The sequence below is a fragment of the Nerophis ophidion genome, linkage group LG17, assembly GCF_033978795.1.
Source record: "Nerophis ophidion isolate RoL-2023_Sa linkage group LG17, RoL_Noph_v1.0, whole genome shotgun sequence".
Lineage (NCBI taxonomy): Eukaryota > Metazoa > Chordata > Actinopteri > Syngnathiformes > Syngnathidae > Nerophis > Nerophis ophidion.
In genome coordinates, this window is record NC_084627.1 from 3,749,223 (window position 1) to 3,769,363 (window position 20,141).

General features: G+C 40.3%; 1 protein-coding gene and 1 long non-coding RNA gene across 2 annotated transcripts in view; one reads left to right on the top strand and one right to left on the bottom strand.

The window, feature by feature from the left end:
- taok3b (TAO kinase 3b) overlaps positions 1 to 10,860 on the bottom strand; it is a 24,568-nt gene extending 13,708 nt beyond the window's left edge. Inside the window, exons 1-3 of the mRNA XM_061875760.1 lie at positions 9,945 to 10,860; positions 1,922 to 2,158; positions 1,724 to 1,852 (exon numbers count right to left, since the gene is read on the bottom strand). Of these exons, the coding sequence (XP_061731744.1) occupies positions 1,724 to 1,852; positions 1,922 to 2,107 (315 nt within the window). The 5' untranslated portion in view covers positions 2,108 to 2,158; positions 9,945 to 10,860. The remainder of the gene's footprint in view (positions 1 to 1,723; positions 1,853 to 1,921; positions 2,159 to 9,944) is intronic.
- The window catches only part of LOC133535804 (uncharacterized), a 21,930-nt gene continuing 12,178 nt past the window's right edge, over positions 10,390 to 20,141 (top strand). The window contains exon 1 of the long non-coding RNA XR_009802330.1: positions 10,390 to 10,645. This is a non-coding gene — a long non-coding RNA (uncharacterized LOC133535804). The remainder of the gene's footprint in view (positions 10,646 to 20,141) is intronic.

Here is a 20,141-nt window from a genome sequence, read left to right on the forward strand (position 1 = left end):
GTTCTGCATGTTGCTGGGTCAGGTTTGGTTTTGGAATTGGATTGCATGGTTATGGCATTGCTGTATATTGTTTTGTTGGATTGATAAAAAAAAAAAAAAAAATTGAATTAAAAAAAAAAATGAGAATAGATTCTGAATCGCGATTCAAATTCAAATCGTTTTTTTCCCAAACCCCTAGTTGGCAAGCAATTTTCCCTCCAATTTTTCATATGTGTGAGCAAACGCCAAAACTCATTGAGCATTCAGTGGCGCACATGTGAGCGACGGCAGACGTGCACACTGTTATGCGCTAATCTTTGAGACAGCCCTTTGAGACACTAGTGATTTAGGGCTATATAAGTAAACATTGATTGATTGATTGAATCTTTTTATTGGATTTTGTGCGCGGATTAGATTTGCCTTGCGCAGAGATCGCGTGAGCAGTGTGCAATTGCACAGGTGTTTAACCTTAGAGCAGGGGTGTCCAAAGTGCGGCCCGGGGGCCATTTGCGGCCCGTAGCTCATCGTTTACCGGCCCGCCACACATTCTGCAAAAATTGCAAAATTGATAGTATTGCAAAAATTAAAACAAACATTTAAAAAAAAAGTGGAATGAGGTGAAATCTAATGAGCAAAAGTGGCAATGTTGACACAAAGCTGCCATGCAGGCAGTTTTTTTGTTCCTTTTGTCTTTATTTTCTTTTTTTTTTCCATTGCTCAAAAAAAAAGGACGAAAAAATCTATCTTATTACAATTATTACTTAAAAATGATCACTTAAAATGTTTTATGTGGAAAAAATATTGCATATGTTGTGTGGTTGCCATATAAAAACATCAAATTTTGACAAAGGAGCATAAAATAAACAAAATAATAGTTCAAACTTAAAATCGACAGATTTTGAAAATTAAATGTTAGAAGGAAAAAAAAACTAATAAAAATGTATCACTTCATGAGTGGGGGACCTTTCGGATCTCAAATATATTTAGTAAGATTTGATTTAACTTTTCACTGTGATTACTCAAAAATATTAAATAATTAAAATCAATGGTGACCTGCATTATTGATCTTTGAGGGCTTTAATTGCTAAATAAAATAACTCTCCTGAAGGAATCAATAAAGTACTATCAATCAATCAATCAATCAATGTTTATTTATATAGCCCCAAATCATAAATGTCTCAAAAGACTGCACAAATCATTACGACTACAACATCCTCGGAAGAACCCACAATAGATAGATAGATACTATCTATCTATCTACCTAAATACTGCATATTTCAGTTTTACTATCAAAAACAAAGTTGTCTTTGACAGAAAAGGCATAAAACCTTATTTGTTTTACTTTATATCAACCTCAAGTTGATTGAGAGATTTACTGTAAGCATTAAATTAAAGAAAATTATAATAATTTGACTTATTTTTAACATTTTAGTGACTCAGACCCTCTATTCTCCCCAGGAGCCCTAAGGATTAAAAAGTGGAAATAGTTTGGACACCCCTGCCTTAGAGGGAACGTTGTTGGCAAGTATGACCGAGAGACGCAACTGCTCTGTACTTCTCCCTACGTCCGTGTAGCACTCCGTACAGAGGAGTTTTACAAAGTCATAAATTGTACTTTTTAAAACCGATACCGATAATTTCTGATATTACATTTTAAAGCGTTTATCGGCCGATAATATCGGCATCACGATATTATCGAACATCTCTAAATCAGGTGTTAAAAGTGTTTGGAGTCCATGTTTACTTCTTTGATCTTGTCCTTGCAGAGCCTGTACTCCTTCTTCTGGCTGTCCAAAAAAGATGTCAGTTCTTTCTTTTGCTGAGCAACAATCTGTTGCTGGATTCTCCTCTCCTCAGCCGCAACCGACTTCATCTGTGAGGAAGACATCACATTGTCACCGAGCAGGACTCGGACTTCGTTTTCACCCCCCCCCGCGGTTACCTCCTTGTCCGTCTGAGAAGCGTGGCGTTTGGCCAGCCTCTCCAGCTCAATGTAAGTGTTGTTCGTCTGCGTCTCCAGTTCCTTCTGCAGCCGAAGCCTGTGCTCGTCCATCTCGGCCTTCAGCCTGTTCTCCAAGGCGATCAGCTGCTTCTGGTGCTGCCGCCGCATGCGCTTGTACCCAGACATCTGCTCCCGCAGCTCAAAGTTCTGCTCATGCTCCTGGATCTACCTGATGACCTGCAGCACCACACAAACAAACGCAGCCTTGGTCTTGCCGTCCTACTCCCCCCGACATGGATTCAGTCCTGCACAGTAGGCCAGCTGTGAGACATCCACCATGTCTTAGGTCAAAGGTGTGTTAGAATAATTATGTATATATTATCACACTAACTTTAGTACGCTTAAAGTATGTTGCTTTAGTAATTACCTATTGTGCTCAAGTTTGACTTTTTCTAAACTATGCAAAGATAAAACTTCTTGTCTGAGGTGTGGTATCTTTGTTTTAGCCCGCTAACAGCCAAGGACTTCAAGGACCTCAACGAAGATAAGATGACAACACGCAGACGAAGCGAGGACAAGGCGAAATCACAAGGCCCCCAGCCCATTCCGTCACGTACTGTGCGTCCTGGTCCTGCTTTGCATAATATATGTGACCACTCCTTTTAGAGGATGTTGACTATGGAACTCTGAATAAAAAGAGGGACACGGGAGCTGAACCTTAGAGCGTAGGGACAAGACTGTGACTAAGTGTTCAGCGCTGTGCGTTCTCCTCATGAGCTATATTGAACTCTGTCTCTGCTTGGTTCCTTGCTTCTTGTCTGATTAATAGATGTCATCAGTGTTTGAACCTGACAAGGTGTCAAACTCAAGGCTGGACCGTCACATCATTTCATATGGCCCACAAACCCCTGAAAATAATATGCGTCAAAAAACAACCTTATATCTTTTTTTTGTACATTTCCACAAAAGAAAATTTTTTGTACGGCATGAAATTGCATACATTTTAAACTTTACTAGTATCCAATATTGCAACACATTTTTTCTCAAAATAAATACTTTTGCTTGACTTCTGATTACAAAGCAAGTTATCCATCGAATTGTGCACTGTAAAAATGACAGTAGATTTTACAGTAAAATGTACGGTGTTTTTTACAGCATATTACTGTAAATTGAAAAGAAAAACACAGTTTTTTTTACAGAATAAAGTATGTTGTTTGAGCTGCCGGTTTTAGTTGTTTTGATTTTAAGATGAAAACTAAAAATTACGGTAAAAATCTAGCTGATTGGATGGCAGAATTAAAAGTGTTATTGTTTTTCCATTTAAACCAGGGGTCTCAGACTCGAGGCCCACGGGCCGCAAGACGTTATTTTGCGGCCCCCACCTTGATATGAAAGTTTAATGTTAGTTCGGCCCGCGAGTTTTATATAAATGGCGCTTGACAGCATGGGGTTATTTGGGTCCAAAATGGCTCTTTCAGCGTTCTAGGATGCCTACCCCTGCGTTAGTGGAAAAGCGTCAAATGAGTGTAAGCGACAGAGACGTTGCCATGGAGACGAAGGTTTTCTTACGTGCCTGGCTGCAGTCACACCGCGACACCTGTCCGTCAGTAATAACAGTCCCCGATAACCTGGACCAATTCAAACTGTTATTAGTTGTTTTTTTTATTATTCAATTTGCATTGCCTCACATTTCTTAATTCTCATTTTGTTCATTTATATTTTAATTTTATTTTGTGTTGAAAACAAAAATAAAGACATTTAAAAATATTTTTTTTAAAGAAATCTTTTCTTGCCCAGACTCCGCATCCAGTGCCCCCCAGGCAAATTGAGTTTGAGACCCCTGATTTAAACAGTAAAAACACGGTATATTTCACATTAAAATGCTGGTGAATGAGTTTTCATTTTTTCCTTTAAAATCTACTTTTTTTTTTTTTTTTTTTTTTTACTGTGTAGATAAAAAAAAAAAAATTTCAATAATCAAATGCATAATTTATAATATTTGCTGTTTCAAGCGGCCCTTTGATGGAAGCCATTGCTGCGATATGGACCTCAATGAAAAGCAGCTGTCGTAGGTTACTGGAAGTCCGAAACACAAACACATATTTTTCTATCGTCAACACATTTTAGCCAATAGCATTTAAAAATAGATTCTCATTTCATCATCGACCAACTGTAATGATTCTTACAGGCAATTTAGACGCTTCTTTGTTTGTTTTTGTTTATTCAAAATAAACCAATAAGGAAGGTTTTATGATATTTGAGCGGCTTTTCAAACTTCCATCCATCCATTTCCTACCACTTGTCCCTTTTTGGGTCGCGGGGGGTGCTGGAGCCTATCTCAGCTGCATTTGCTACACCCTGGATTTATTATAGCCAAAATTACGTACATAGTACACCATATTTACTGTATAATCCTTCATATAATACATTACTTAAATTTGTTTTCATGTTAAAAACATGTTTTCATGGGGGGAAAAAAGAAGGAAAAAACGTTTTTTGAAGGTGTGGCGGCAGTAATATTGTCATAAAATAAATTTGTAGGATAAAGGTAAAAACAGAGGTTCAAAGAGACACACACAACGCAATTAGACGTTATTGTCTGTAGTACTGTCAAAATAATTAGGGTAGTTTACAATTGCTTAAACAGGAAATGCATTAATTAACTTAAAAAATGTTTTAACTTTCTCTCATCACTTTTGCAGGATGTCAAAGGCGACCAGCTGTATTGATTCTTACAGGCAATTTAGACACTCGTTTGTTTGTTGTTATTTTTTCAAAATAAAACTATGAGGAAAGTTATATGATATTCGAGAAACTTCATTTTTTTTGTGTGTGCAAATAATCATAAAATTAGAATTTAATGGCAGCAACACATTGCAAAAAAGTTGTCACAGGGAAATTGTTACTACTGTGTTACATGGCCTGTCCTTTTAACAACACACAGTAAAGGTTTGGGAAATGAGGAGACCAATTTTTTTTAAGCGGCGTTTCCGGGTGTTGTTGATAAATGGCTATGGTTTTGCATAGTAGAGTTTTAACTTGCACTTACAGATGTTGGGAGATGGGGTTTGGGGGGGGTGTGTGTGTTTTTGGGTAGCGGGGAGGTGTATATATTTTCAAGTATTTCCGGCGTTTCCGGGTGTTGTTGATAAATGGCTATGGTTTTGCATAGTAGAGTTTTAACTTGCACTTACAGATGTTGGGAGATGGGGTTGGGGGGGGGGGGGGGGGGGGTTGGGTAGCGGGGAGGTGTATATATTTTCAAGTATTTCCTATATATATATATATATGTATATATGTATATATGTCCTGGATGAACTGAAATCATTTTTTCCAATCATTTTGGAACTTGTAAGCGTACTTCTTCTTCTTCTTACTCGTTCTCGCCTTGTCTCTTTTTTGTTCTTCTGCTTCGTCTCTGTTATCTTTTTGGACATTACTACTTGCCGTAGTTGTGAAGCAATGCATGATGGGAATCCGGATGTTGTGTGTCAGTGTTTTAACGTGCCGGCTGGAATAAACACACGCTGAGAAATAGCTCCGTGCTTGCCTACTTTATGGGTTATAGACAAACCTATGGATAAAGGAGTCATATATACTAGTCTCCTTTTCAGGTGAAAGAGGACGCTAAAAGGGGGGGGCCTTTAAGGCACAGCCCCAATATTGTTGTTCGGGTGGAAATCGGGGGAAAATTTGGGAGAATGGAGGGGCACTGAAATTCGGGAGTCTCCCGGGAAAATCAGGAGGGTTGGCGTGTATGCTGTAGTTACTGACAGTGGTTTTTTGAAGTGTTCCTGAGCCCATGTGGTGATATCCTTTACACACTGGTGTCTCTTTTTGATACAGTACCGCCTGAGGGATCCAAGGTCACGGGCATTCAATGTTGATTTTCAGACTTGCTGCTTACGTGCAGTGATTTCTTCAGATTCTGTGATGATATTATGGACCGCAGATGGTGAAATCTTTGCAATAGTTAGTGGAGAAATGTTCTTAAACTGTTGGACAATTTGCTCAGGCATTTGTTCACAAAGTGGTGACCCTCACCCACATCCTTGTTTTTGAATGACTGAGCATTTCATGGAAGCTGCTTTTATACGCAATCACGGCCCCCACCTGTTCCCAATTAGCCTGTTCACCTGTGGAATATTCCATATAAGTGTTTGATGAGCATTCCTCAACTTTCTCTGTCTTTTTTGCCAGTTGTGACAGATTTTTTGAACCGTGTTGCAGGCAACACATTTTAAATTAGCTAATATTTGCAAAAAAATATATATTTTCTCAGTTCGAACATTAAGTATCTTGTCTTTGCAGTCTATTTAATTGAATTATAGGTTGAAAAAGATTGTATCTTGTTTTTATTTACTATATACACAACATCCCAACTTCACTGGTTTTGGGGTTTCGTAATTATTGACTATGATTAAAACCACAAGTAATTCGGTGTTAATATTCGAGTGGTCGCGGGCTCCACTGTAGTGGGGAAAGTCGGGGGCCCCTGAGGTCAAATAGGTTAAGAACCCCTGCTCTGAAGTATATCCCACTACGAGACGATGTGCTTTTCTTCAATTCAATTCACGTTTTCCCGCGACGAACCACGGCTCGCCAAGTGGCGGCGGCCCTCGTGCGGCCTCCGACCAGCACGATGACTCTACACAGTCGCCAACTACAAACCCCGTTTCCATATGAGTTAGGAAATTGTATTACATGTAAATATAAACGTAATACAATGATTTGCAAATCATTTTCAACCCATATTCAGTTGAATATGCTACAAAGACAACATATTTGATGTTAAAACTTCAGCATCTACATGCTGCCGCTAGGTGACATCATACGCAAATACGGTGTTAGCTTTCACTGTTATGCTGATGACACCCAACTCTACATGCCCCTAAAGCTGACCAACACGCCGGATTGTAGTCAGCTGGAGGCGTGTCTTAATGAAATTAAACAATGGATGTCCGCTAACTTTTTGCAACTCAACGCCAAAAAAATGGAAATGCTGATTATCGGTCCTGCTAGACACCGACCTCTATTTAATAATACAACTCTAACATTTGACAACCAAACAATTAAACAAGGCGACACGGTAAAGAATCTGGGTATTATCTTCGACCCAACTCTCTCCTTTGAGGCACACATTAAAAGCGTTACTAAAACGGCCTTCTTTCATCTCCGTAATATCGCTAAAATTCGCTCCATTCTGTCCACTAAAGACGCTGAGATCATTATCCATGCGTTTGTTACGTCTCGCCTCGACTACTGTAACGTATTATTTTCGGGTCTCCCCATGTCTAGCATTAAAAGATTACAGTTGGTACAAAATGCGGCTGCTAGACTTTTGACAAGAACAAGAAAGTTTGATCACATTACGCCTGTACTGGCTCACCTGCACTGGCTTCCTGTGCACTTAAGATGTGACTTTAAGGTTTTACTACTTACGTATAAAATACTACACGGTCTAGCTCCATCCTATCTTGCCCATTGTATTGTACCATATGTCCCGGCAAGAAATCTGCGTTCAAAGGACTCCGGCTTATTAGTGATTCCCAAAGCCCAAAAAAAGTCTGCGGGCTATAGAGCGTTTTCATTTCGGGCTCCAGTACTCTGGAATGCCCTCCCGGTAACAGTTCGAGATGCCACCTCAGTAGAAGCATTTAAGTCTCACCTTAAAACTAATTTGTATACTCTAGCCTTTAAATAGACTCCCTTTTTAGACCAGTTGATCTGCCGTTTCTTTTCTTTTTCTTCTATGTCCCACTCTCCCTTGTGGAGGGGGTCCGGTCCGATCCGGTGGCCATGTACTGCTCGCCTGTGTATCGGCTGGGGACATCTCTGCGCTGCTGATCCGCCTCCGCTTGGGATGGTTTCCTGCTGGCTCCGCTGTGAACGGGACTCTCGCTGCTGTGTTGGATCCATTATGGATTGAACTTTCACAGTATCATGTTGAACTTTCACAGTATCATGTTAGACCCGCTCGACATCCATTGCTTTCCTCCTCTCCAAGGTTCTCATAGTCATTATTGTCACCGACGTCCCACTGGGTGTGAGTTTTCCTTGCCCTTATGTGGACCTACCGAGGATGTCGTAGTGGTTTGTGCAGCCCTTTGAGACACTAGTGATTTAGGGCTATATAAGTAAACATTGATTGATTGATTGAAAACTGATAAACATTTTTTTTGTGTGCAAATAATCATTAACTTTAGAATTTGATGCCAGCAACACGTGACAATGAAGATGGGAAAGGTGGCAAAAAATACTGATAAAGTCGAGGAATGCTCATCAAACACTTATTTGGAACATCCCACAGGTGTGCAGGCTAATTGGGAACAGGTGGGTGCCATGATTGGGTATAAAAGCAGCTTCCATTAAATGCTAAGTAATTCACAAACAAGGATGGGGTGAGGGTCACCAATTTGTAAGCAAATGGTCAAACAGTTTTAGAACAACATTTCTCAACGAGCTATTGCAAGGAATTTAGGGATTTTACCATCTACGGTCCGTAAAATCATCAAAAGGTTCAGAGAATCTGGAAAAATCACTACATTTAAGCAATGATATTACGGACCTTTGATCCCTCAGGCGGTACTGCATCAAAAAGCGACATCAGTGTGTAAAGGATAGCACCACATGGGCTCAGGAACACTTCATAAAAACGCTGTCAGTAACTACAGTTGGTCGCTACATCTGTAAGTGCAAGTTAAAACTCTACTATGCAAAGCGAAAGCCATTTATCAACAACACCCAGGAACGCCGCCGGCTTTGCTGGGCCCGAGCTCATCTAAGATGGACTCTTGCAAAGTTGAAAAGTGTTCTGTGGTCTGACGAGTCCACATTTCAAATTATATTTTGAAACTGTAGACGTCGTGTCCTTCAGAACAAAGAGGAAAATAACCATCCGGATTATTATAGGCGCAAAGTTCAAAAGCCAGCATCTGTGATGGTATGGGAGTGTATTAGTTGTCAAGGCATGGGTAATTTACACATCTGTGAAGGCACCATTAATGCTGAACGGTACATACAGGTTTTTGAGCTACAAATGTTGTCATCCAAGCAACGTTATCATGGACGCCCCTGCTTATTTCAGCATGACAATGCCAAGCCACGTGTTACAACAGCGTGGCTTCGTAGTAAAAGAGTGCGGGTACTTCCCTTGCCCGCCTGCAGTCCAGACCTGTCTCCCATCGAAAATGTGTGGCGCATTATGAAGCGTAAAGTACGACAGCGAAGACCCCGGACTGTTGAACAACTGAAGCTCTACATAAAACAAAAATGGGACAGAATTCCAATTTCAAAGCTTCCTCAATTAGTTTCCTCAGTTCCCAAACGATTATTGAGTGTTGTTAAAAGAAAAGGTGATGTAACACAGTGGTGAACATGCCCTTTCCCAACTACTTTGGCACGTGTTACAGCCATGAAATTCCAAGTTAATTATTATTTGCAAAAAAATAAGGTTTATGAGTTCGAACATCAAATATTTAGTCTTTGTAGTGCATTCAATTGAATATGGGTTGAAAATGATTTGCAAATCATTGTATTCCGTTTCTATTTACATCTAACACAATTTCCCAACTCATATGGAAACGGGGTTTGTATTTCCACAATTATTGCGTGTGGCGACATTTCTACGACGATTGAGAAGGTTGAGAAAAAGACAAAAAAAAAAAAAAAACACGAGGCGCAAAACTTTGCAGTCCGCTGGCGTGGAACGTCGCATGAAAATGTCGGTGAGGGGTCCGGGTACGAGTTCATCTTTACGCCTGGGGTCACGATGACGAACCAGGAAGTGGAAGGACGGCGGCATTTAAACATGGGTGACGAATGCAATGGAAGGGAGCTGACAATAGGGGGAATCACATCCATTAACAGGATCTGGTTGCCATGACTACAGATGGATGTAGTCATGGCATGGCGTGTGTGCGCCCCCCCCCCCCCCTTCCTCACCCCCTACTGCCAACACACACACACATTGATTGCATCCAAGAAATGACAAAATATGTAATGTGTGTGTGTGTGTGTGTACCAAAGATGCTGACGTGACGTGGACGGTGTGTTCGCGGGTCTTGCAGCAGCGTCGCCACCGGCTGTGGTGAGAAGTAGGCCGCAGCTCTGGCCCGCTGGAGTGCCCGTGCACGGCCTCATCCCTCACGCAAGCATGCTCCTGCAGGGGGAAGGAAAAGGAGCAGACCGCGGTGGGGCCCGACGCTTCTCAGGTCCTGTCGTACGGCCGCGAGTTCCCGGTGTCCCTGAATGCAGCACACGTCCAGCCTCACGCGCATCCTTTCTCCAGCTTCTGCCAGGCGTCCTTTTTTCGTGGCCGAGAAAAGGGCATCGCCGAACAAAAAAAAGGCACCCCAAAAAAATTACAAAAAAAAAATAAAAAAAATCTTGGTATAGCGTCCCCCCCCAAAAAAAAAGAAAAAAAAAAAAGAGGAGGGAGGGAGGGAGGGGGGTGTCAATTACGCAATGCCTACCATTGATAATGGGAGAAAGATGTGATGTAATTTACTGGCACTCTTGTGCTCCGAGAGACGCCGAAGAGGAGCGAGCCTCCTTCCCCCGCGTGACGATCCAGAGTGGCACCATGTTGAGGAGGCTGGCAATGGGATAAGGCACGTCCGAACATGCTGCTTCTTCTCCGGCTCCTTCCCAAATGTGTCCCCCGACGGTGCGTTTGTGAGCCACTCGGATGCGTGTCCTACATTTAGAGCGCACTTGGTCATGGTAGGTGGTTCTCTTGCCTCCTATTCATCGCTTCTTCCTTTTTTTTTTCTTTTTTTTTTTTGTGCCTGTCCCTCTTCTACACTCCCCCTTCCATTAAAGAGACACTGCAATACTACAAGCTCTGACGACACCTTCGGTTTACGGCTGTTCAAATATTTTACTTTCACTACGCGGTCATTAGGTGCAACTGTCTCCGGCCATGATGTTGTAGATCAGGGATGGCAAAAGTACGGCCCGCGAACAGGTTTTACCCAGACTTGCCAACCTTGAGACCTCCGATTTTGGGAGGTGGGGGGCGTGGTCGGGGGTGGGGTGGGGCGTGGTCGGCGGGGGGCGTGGTTAAGAGGGGAGGAGTATACTTACAGCTGAATTCACCAAGTCAAGTCCATCCATGGCTTCACGGTGGAAGAGGGGTTAGTGTGTCTGCCTCACAATACGAAGGTCCTGCAGTCCTGGGTTCAATTCCAGGCTGAGGATCTTTCTTTGTGGAGTTTGCATGTTCTCCCCATGAATGCGTGGGTTCCCTCTGGGTACTCCGGCTTCCTCCCACTTCCAAAGACATGCACCTGGGGATAGGTTGATTGGCAACACTAAATTGGCCCTAGTGTGTGAATGTGAGTGTGAATGTTGTCCGTCTATCTGTGTTGGCCCTGCGATGAGGTGGCGACTTGTCCAGGGTGTACCCCGCCTTCCGCCCGATTGTAGCTGAGATAGGCGCCAGCGCCCCCCGCGACCCCAAAAGGGAATAAGCAGTAGAAAATGGATGGATGGAAGTCCATCCATCCATTTTCTAGCGCAGGGGTCGGGAACCTTTTTGGCTGAGAGCCAAAAAGCCAAATATTTTAAAATATATTTCCGTAAGAGCCATATAATATCTTTTTTTAACACTGAAAACAACTAAACACATGCATTTTTAAGTAAGGCCAACATTTCTGTCTCTTATTCTTTGTAATAACATTGTTATTCTGAAGCTAACTGTGGAGGGGGGCGTGGCCTGCGGGGCTGCAGCGACAGGTGCGTAGATGGCCCACCTGGGCCTTGTTATCTAATCACCTGTCCCTCTGTTATAAGCAGCAGCCAGGAGGAGAGACTCGATTGGCGCTGGAATTACTATTGCTGGAAAGCAACGAAGAGACTTATTGAAAAATAAAACAATATTGTAACCCTGAAACAAGCGAAGCGAATTATATTTATATAGCGCTTTTCTCTAGTGACTCAAAGCGCTTTACAAAGTGATACCCAATATCTAAGTTACGTTTAAACCACTGTGGGTGGCACCGGGAGCAGGTGGGTAAAGTGTCTTGCCCAAGGACACAACAGCAGTGACAAGGATGGCGGAAGCGGGAATCGAACCTGCAACCATCAGGTTGCTGGCACGGCCACTCTACCAACCGAGCTATACCACCCCAGGCTCTCATGTCGGTGCTTGGGGGTCTGAAGAACCCCCTGAAGTCAAGTATTTCATCTATATCTATATCTATATATATATATATATATATCTATATATATATATCTATATATCTATATATCTATATATCTATATATATATATATATATATATATATATATATATATATATATATATATATATATATATATATATATATATACATATACACATACACACACACACACACACACCGTATTTCCTTGAATTGTCGCCGGGGCGCTAATTAATTTAAAACCTCTTCTCACTCTTACCGCTTACCAAAGGCATGCGGTAAAAGTAAGCATGCGCTAATTACTTTAAAGCCTCTTCTCACTCCGGCACTTATCAAAGGCATGCAGTAAAAATTTGAGTGTGATGTAAGCTTGGACCTTAAATCCTACTGAATAGCTCTTAATCTTCTTCATTTTATGCGGTTTCAAATTACCGGTATTGAAATTAGCCTCCTCTGTTTTGAAAAAGATGACAGGGGAAGTGTCACTTGTGACGTCACAAGTTTGACCAGGCGGTAATACTAAGCATGCGCTAATTATTTTGCGAAGCGAGTTTGACCCAGCAGTAATTCAAGGCAGGCGCATACTATATGCCCTGCGGCAATTCAAGGAAATACGATATATATATATATATATATATATAAGAAATATTTGAATTTCATTGTTAATTTATTTACACATATACACACACATAACACTCATCTATTCATTGTTGAGTTAAGGGTTGAATTTTCCATCCTTGTTCCATTCTATGTCACTATTTTTCTAACCATATGCATGTACACTAGATGGCAGTATTGTCCTGTTTAAGAGTGTCACAACATTGCTGTTTACGGCAGACAAACTGCTTTACGGTGGACGAAACGTGACTGCTGTGGTTTTCGGTTGTTGCCGCGCTGGGAGGAAGTTAATGAAACTGCCTAACAATAAACCCGCATAAGAAACCAAGAACTCGCGCTCGATCATTCTACAGTTATAACGTCATTGGGCAGGCACGCTGTTTATATTGTGGGAAAGCGGACGTGAAAACAGGCTGTCGACACGTTGCTCAGGTCCGCATGGAGCTGGAGGGGGCGTGGCCTGAATTTTGGGAGAAAATTTGTCCTGGGAGGTTTTCGGGAGAGGCACTGAATTTCGGGAGTCTCCCGGAAAATCCGGGAGGGTTGGCAAGTAGGGCGGGATGAGTTTGCGACGTATAAAAATTAACCTGAAATATTTGAATGTTCTAAATGTAGCAATCATCATGGGAACCTATGGCTCTCGAGCCAGATGTGGCTCTTTTGATGACTGCATCTGGCTCTCAGATAAATCTTAGCTCACATTGCTTAACACGATAAGTAATGATTTTTTCCGCTGGTAATCACAGTGTTAAAAATGACATTCAAAATATAAAACATTCTCATGCGTTTGAATTAGAGAGGTCCGATAATATCGGATTGCAGATATTATCAGTCGATAAATGCTTCGAAATGAAAAATCGTAAATTATTGGTATCTGTTTCAAAAAGTAAAATAAAAAACTTTTTAAAACGCCGCTGTACGGAGTGGTACACGGGCGTAGGGAGAAGTACTTAAAGGCACTGCCTTTGCGTGCCGGCCCAATCACATAATATCTGCGGCTTTTCACACACACAAGTGAATGCAAAGCATACTTGGTCAACAGCCGTACAGGTCACACTGAAGGTGGCTGTATAAACAACTTCAACATTGTTACAAGTATGCGCCACACTGTGAACCCACACCAAACAAGAATGACAAACATATTTCGGGAGAACATCCGCACCGTAACACAACAGAACAAATACCCAGATGTTCTAGAGCAAGACACTTCACCCTTGCTCCTGATGGGTGCTGGTTAGCGCTTTGCATGGCAGCTCCGTCCATCAGTGTGTGAATGTGTGTGTGAATGGGTTAATGTGGAAGTAGTGTCAAAGTGCTTTAAATACCTTGAAGGTAGAAAAGCGCTATACAAGTACAAAACTTTTGCCATTCAACCCCTTGCAGCACTAACTCTTCTGGGATGCTACGACGTGTCTTATTTGCACAGAGAAAGTTCATTTTGTTCATTTATATTTTGATTTTATTTTGTGTTGAAAATAAAAATAAAGACATTTAAAAATATATTTTTGGAGAAATCTTTTCTTTCGGCCCATCCTCACCCACACTCTGCATCCAGTGGCCCCCAGGTAAAGTGACTTTGAGACCCCTGCTTTTTATATAAGGGGTATTTTTTCAGTAGGTTAAATTAGATCCCTAAAAACAGCAAAGTTCCTGACATATAATAAATCTTTGACTAGGGTTTTTGTATTAGATCCCCCAAAAGAGCAGTTTCTGATATATAAAATACCTTTGACTAGTGTTTTTGAATTACATCCCTACAAATACCAAAGTTCCTGACATATAAAAGATCTTTGACTGGTTAGCAATCATCCTTTGCCTGTTCCACCGTTGAGGACTTGGATTGTTATTTTCCCATAACAGGGCCCACAAGGATGTGGGGGCGCCTTCTTCCGCCATGGCGGCAGTCGTGGTGGTTCGTACATCTACCGTCTTCCGCCTGCTCCAAGGTCTTCACCGTATCCCTGACTAGGGGGCAGTCAGGTACTAGGCCTTTGCCAAGGGCCACCTGGGGTTACAGTAGTAAAGGGGTTAACCCAGGGGTAGGGAACCTATGGCTCTAGAGCCAGATGTGGCTCTTTTGATGACTGCATCCGGCTCTCAGGTAAATTTGAGCTGACTTTGCTTAACACGATGAATAACGAATAATTCCACTTGTAATCAGTGTTAAAAATGATGTTCAAAATATAAAACATCATCGTGCATTTTTAATCCATCCATCCGTTTTCTACCGCACCTGTTCAAGAAGTTGCGTTGATGGTAAGAAGTTATTTATTTATTATTGGTTAGTGTGGGGCTTGCCCTCCTGGGGGTTCTTCAGACCACCAAGAACCGACATGAGACCCTGTTTCAGGGTTACAGTATTGTTTAATTTTTCAATAAGTCTCTCAGTTGGTTTCCAGCAATTGTTTTTTTCTCTTTCGTTCTGGCTCGCGCTCTGGCTCCAGCACCAACCCCGTCTCTCCTCCTGGCTGCTGCTTATAACATAGCGACAGGTGATTAGGTAACAAGGCCCATGTGGGCCGTCTACGCACCTGTCGCTGATTTCGAGGCCGGTCCTGGCAACACCCCGCTTCGCTGCAGGCCCGCAGGCCACGCCCCCTCCACAGTTAGGTTCAGAATAACAATGTTATTACAAAGAATAAGAGACCTATTATAGTCTAAAAATGTTAGTCTTACTCACAAATGCACGCATTTAGTTGTGTTCAGGGTTAAAAAAATATTTTACGGCTCTTACGGAAATACATTTTAAAATATTTGGCTTCTTGGCTTTCTCAGCCAAAAAGGTTCCCGACCCCTGGGTTAACCTCTTAGTGCCCCGAGACCCGCATAGAGGAGCCTCCACTGCCGAATGCACTTCAATGTCATACCCAGGACACAATTTTTTTGGAGCAATACATTTATAGCAGTACTTTGGATACACTATATTGCCAAAAGTATTTGGCCACTTTCCTTAAATCACATATGAGCTTGAAGTGCCATTCCATTCCTGACCCCATAGGGTTCAATATGATGTGGGTCCAACTTTTGCAGCTATCACAGCTTCAACTATTCTGGGAAGGCTGTCCACAAGGTTAAATAAATGGGCTGTACTTGTATAGCGCTTTTCTACCTTCAAGGTACTCAAAGCGCTTTGACACTACTTCCACATTTACCCATTCACACACACATTCACACACTGATGGAGGGAGCTGCCATGCAAGGCGCTAACCAGCACCCATCAGGAGCAAGGGTGAAGTGTCTTGCTCAGGACACAACGGACGTGAGGAGGTTGGTACTAGGTGGGAATTGAACCAGGGACCCTCGGGTTGCGCACGGGCACTCTCCCCACTGCGCCACGCCGTCCCGGTTGGTTGCGGAGTGTGTTCATTGGAATTTTCCTCCGTTTTTCCAAAAGTACATTGGTGAGGTTTCCGTTGTAATTCTTCCCGGATTAGTTCTATCAGGTGCAGGTCAGGACTCTGTGCAGGCCAGTCAAGTTCGTCCACACCAGACTCTGTTATCCATGTCTTTATGGACCTTGCTTTGTGCACTGGTGCACAGTCATATTGGAAGAGGAATGGGCCTGATGCAAACTGTTCCCACAAGGTTGGGAGCATGCAATTGTCCAAAATGTTTTGGTATTCTGGAGCATTCAAAGTTTGTTTCACTGCAAGTAAGGGGCCAGGTTTTCCGGGACATTTTTTCCCCATTCGAAATGAATCGTCTGTTTTTCAAACTTCCACAATCCTCACATTTTTAACCGATTCAAATCATTCCACCTTCAACACATTCCACTCATACTGGACATTCTACCTATAATCTTTCCAGGTTAAAAAAAATAATAATCCAGGATTTCCCAGAACTCCCCTTTTTTCTGGCGACTACTCTTTCCACATTTTTCAACTCACTTCAACCATTCCCCCGTCAACAAATTCCTGTTAATCAGGACAAAAAACAAAGTTGTTTTTTGAACTGAAAAACCTCCCGGTTTTCCTGAAATTCCATAATACTGTTTCTCAATTTAAATGTTACTACATCATCATTTTTCGATCGATTTGAAAAATTCCAACACCAACCATTTTAACTCATTTAGAACATTCAAGTCTTTTACTAATTTTCCCAAAAAATCCTGCTTTTCCCGAAACTCCCAAATTTTCATGAAATTCCCATTGAAACAAATGGGACATTTTTCAAAGTTGCTCTTCTTCAACAATTAGTCATTTTGAAGTTCAACTTCAGCATTGGAGCATTCACGCGCAAATCCTTTAGGAATTGCCTCATCTAGTATTATTATTGATATAGAATTTTTTAAATTTGTTTAAATCTTATCAAATTATCGAGATTGTGTTTAAATTTGTCAAATCATTTCACTTTTGTTTTTTCCCCATTGTGTTTGTTTTAAATTTGCAAGATAATTGTACTTGTAATTTTTTTTAATGTTTATTTAAAATCTGTCAGATATTATTCTAATATAAATTTACATTAGTTTGAAATTGTCAGATATTTTTTTTTCGATTTTTAAAATTTCACTTAAAATTTAAATCTGCCAGATAATTGTATTTGTGATTTTTTTTAAACGTTTATTTAACATGAGTCATGTATCTTTTCCAGATGAATTTACATTACTTAAAATTTGTCAGATGTTATTTTTGTAGATTTTTTAAAAATCACTTAAATTGACATTTTTCAGATTCTGAGGTGGATTTAGATACATTTAAATATTATCTTTAAATCTGTAAATGTGTCCAATTTTACTCTTATATTTAGATTATTTACATCTTTCAGAGTATTTAATTTGATGCTATAATAGAATTATGTAAGAGGAGAACTACTTTTTAAGATCCAATATTGTAGAACAACGCAGAAACGAATGAGTATAACATTAGCAGGGGTTAAAATATGGAACTGTTTAAAGGATGAAATAAAACACAGCACCAACATAAACCAGTTTAAAAAGCTTTTTAAATCATTTATCATTAGTAAATATAAGAAAGAAGAGCAAACATTGTTTTAGAAAGACAATAATATATATGTATATAAATACAATTTATGATTTCATAATTATACATATAGGTTATATTAAAATGTATATATCACCACTTTATATGGAATTTAAATGAATTGTGTATGTATGATGTATGTATATATATATATATGTGTGTGTATGTATATATGTATATATGTGTGTATGTGTGTGTATATATAAATATATATAAGTGTACAAATGTATATGTTTGATTTAAATGTTAAACTGTGTATATGAGACGTGTGCTACATATATGTTGCTTATATATTGTTTAAAAAAAAAAAGTCATATAAGTGAAGCATGTTTTAGATTTTATATATTTTGAACCTTGTTCTTGTTGTGATGGGGTAGGTTTATATAAGCGTTGCTTCAACCTACACCCTTTCGGCTCAATCATTGCTCAAATGAGTGTTTTTTGTTTTTGTTTTTTCTTTTCTTGTTGTTGTTCTTTGTTTTATGTGAAGATTGCCGAAATAAAATACATTTGTTTTATGTGAAGATTGCCGAAATAAAATACATTGATTGATTGATTGATGTTTAATTCAACTTAAATTATTATTATTTTTTTGCAATTAAATTTGTTTAAATTTGAAAAAATAAAGTTTCTTCACGTCAGGCCAACCTAAACCAGCAAATAGGGGGTTCCAGGTTCAATTCTGCTTCTGCCATCTTAGTCACTGCCGTTGTGTCCTTGGGCAAGACACTTTACCCACCTGCGCCCAGCGCCACCTACGCTGGTTTAAATGTAGCCTAAAGATGTAGATAACGGGTTTCACTATTTAAAGCGCTTTGAGTCTCTAAAGAAAAGCGCTATAAATCATTAAAACTGTCAATTTTTTTTTCATCATTTCATTTTACCAGATTGAAAAAAAAAATTAATTAGTTTAATGTTTTTCAGTTTTGTTTTTCAGATTAATTTAATGTTATTCAGTTTTGTTATGTGTCATTCAGATTAATTTGACGTATTTCAAATACTTTTCATATAACTGTATTTTATTTTATTGGCGGGGTGTACCCCGCCTTCCGCCCGATTGTAGCTGAGATAGGCGCCAGCGCCCCCCGCGACCCCGAAAGGGAATAAGCGGTAGAAAATGGATGGATGGATGGTGGGGTGGCACATGCATGGGTCAAAGAAGGTTTTGGTGAGAATCTGGATAAAGTTGCATACACAATAATACATTAGTGTTGGGAGTCACGATGGAACATGAATGGGCCTGTCCTCTGTCCACCACACGTGTGTTCATCGTCCTTCATGAACCAGGAAGTAGTCAGAAACAAACTAAAGCGTTGTTATCTGATAAATCGATCATAAAGTAATTTCACAGCATCACATAACAGGCCTTTTAGTGTCCAACTGTAATGAACTTTAATCTTTGTTTTGGACCGGCGTTTACCACACAACATCACGTAGCACATCTTAATTAAAGGAGAACTGCACTTTTTGGGGAATTGTGCCTATCATTCACAATCCTTATGTAAGACAAGAATACATATTTTTTTCTTTTTTATGCATTCTAGCTAGTAAATAAATGCGATTAAAAGTCCACTTACGATGGAGCCTATAGCAGTCGCTCTATCCTGCCTATAAAAGCCCTTAAAAAAACATACAAACACCTCCTTTAGTTTTATATGCACGCTTGTAATGTAATAACAGGCACATTCATTTAATATTTACATACTTTGCTCATTTTATGCATTTAAAAAAGCATTACAACATTCCCTTTTTTTAACAATATCACTGATGATTACTCACTGCAGACTTCGTGAGAGCCAACAAACATAATAAAATATTACTTACTGTATGATGTCTGCTGTCATTAGGATGCCGACTGGTAGAATCTTATTATATTCCTGTTTAGACGAAGAACGACTCACAACCCTTACGAAGAAAAGGCAGGTGGAATCAAGCATCATTTCGTGTCGTTTGTCATTTCCGGGTTTAAATTTGTTGTAAAAGTGTACCAACTTGTAGAACTACGTCGTCATCCTTCTACTATCCAGGTGAGAGGCATGATTTATGATCTATTTCCAAGGAGCAGGGAAGCGAGGAAACAGCTGACCAGTCGATGTTGTAAACCTAGCAGCATAAACTGGTGATCACTTTGCCGCTATAAATAGTTAGTCTGCGTTAGCGCTTATAATAACAATATCACTAATACTTGGTTAATATTCAAGTCGCGAAAAGTATTGTTGGCGGTTTTTGGATGGGTATTTCTCGGATTTTATGGACAAAATAGTGGAGTTTATTGGCTCCACTGTAAGCCTTTTATTTACGAGTTAGAATGCATTAAAAAAAACAAAAACGTCATGTCTTTCGTAATGATTGTGAACGATAGGCAAAATTCATAAAAAAGTGCAGTTTTTCTTCAAGAGCCAATGTTTATGGATTCATTTATTTGGGTTTTATGGGCGGAAGACAGGACATCCCATT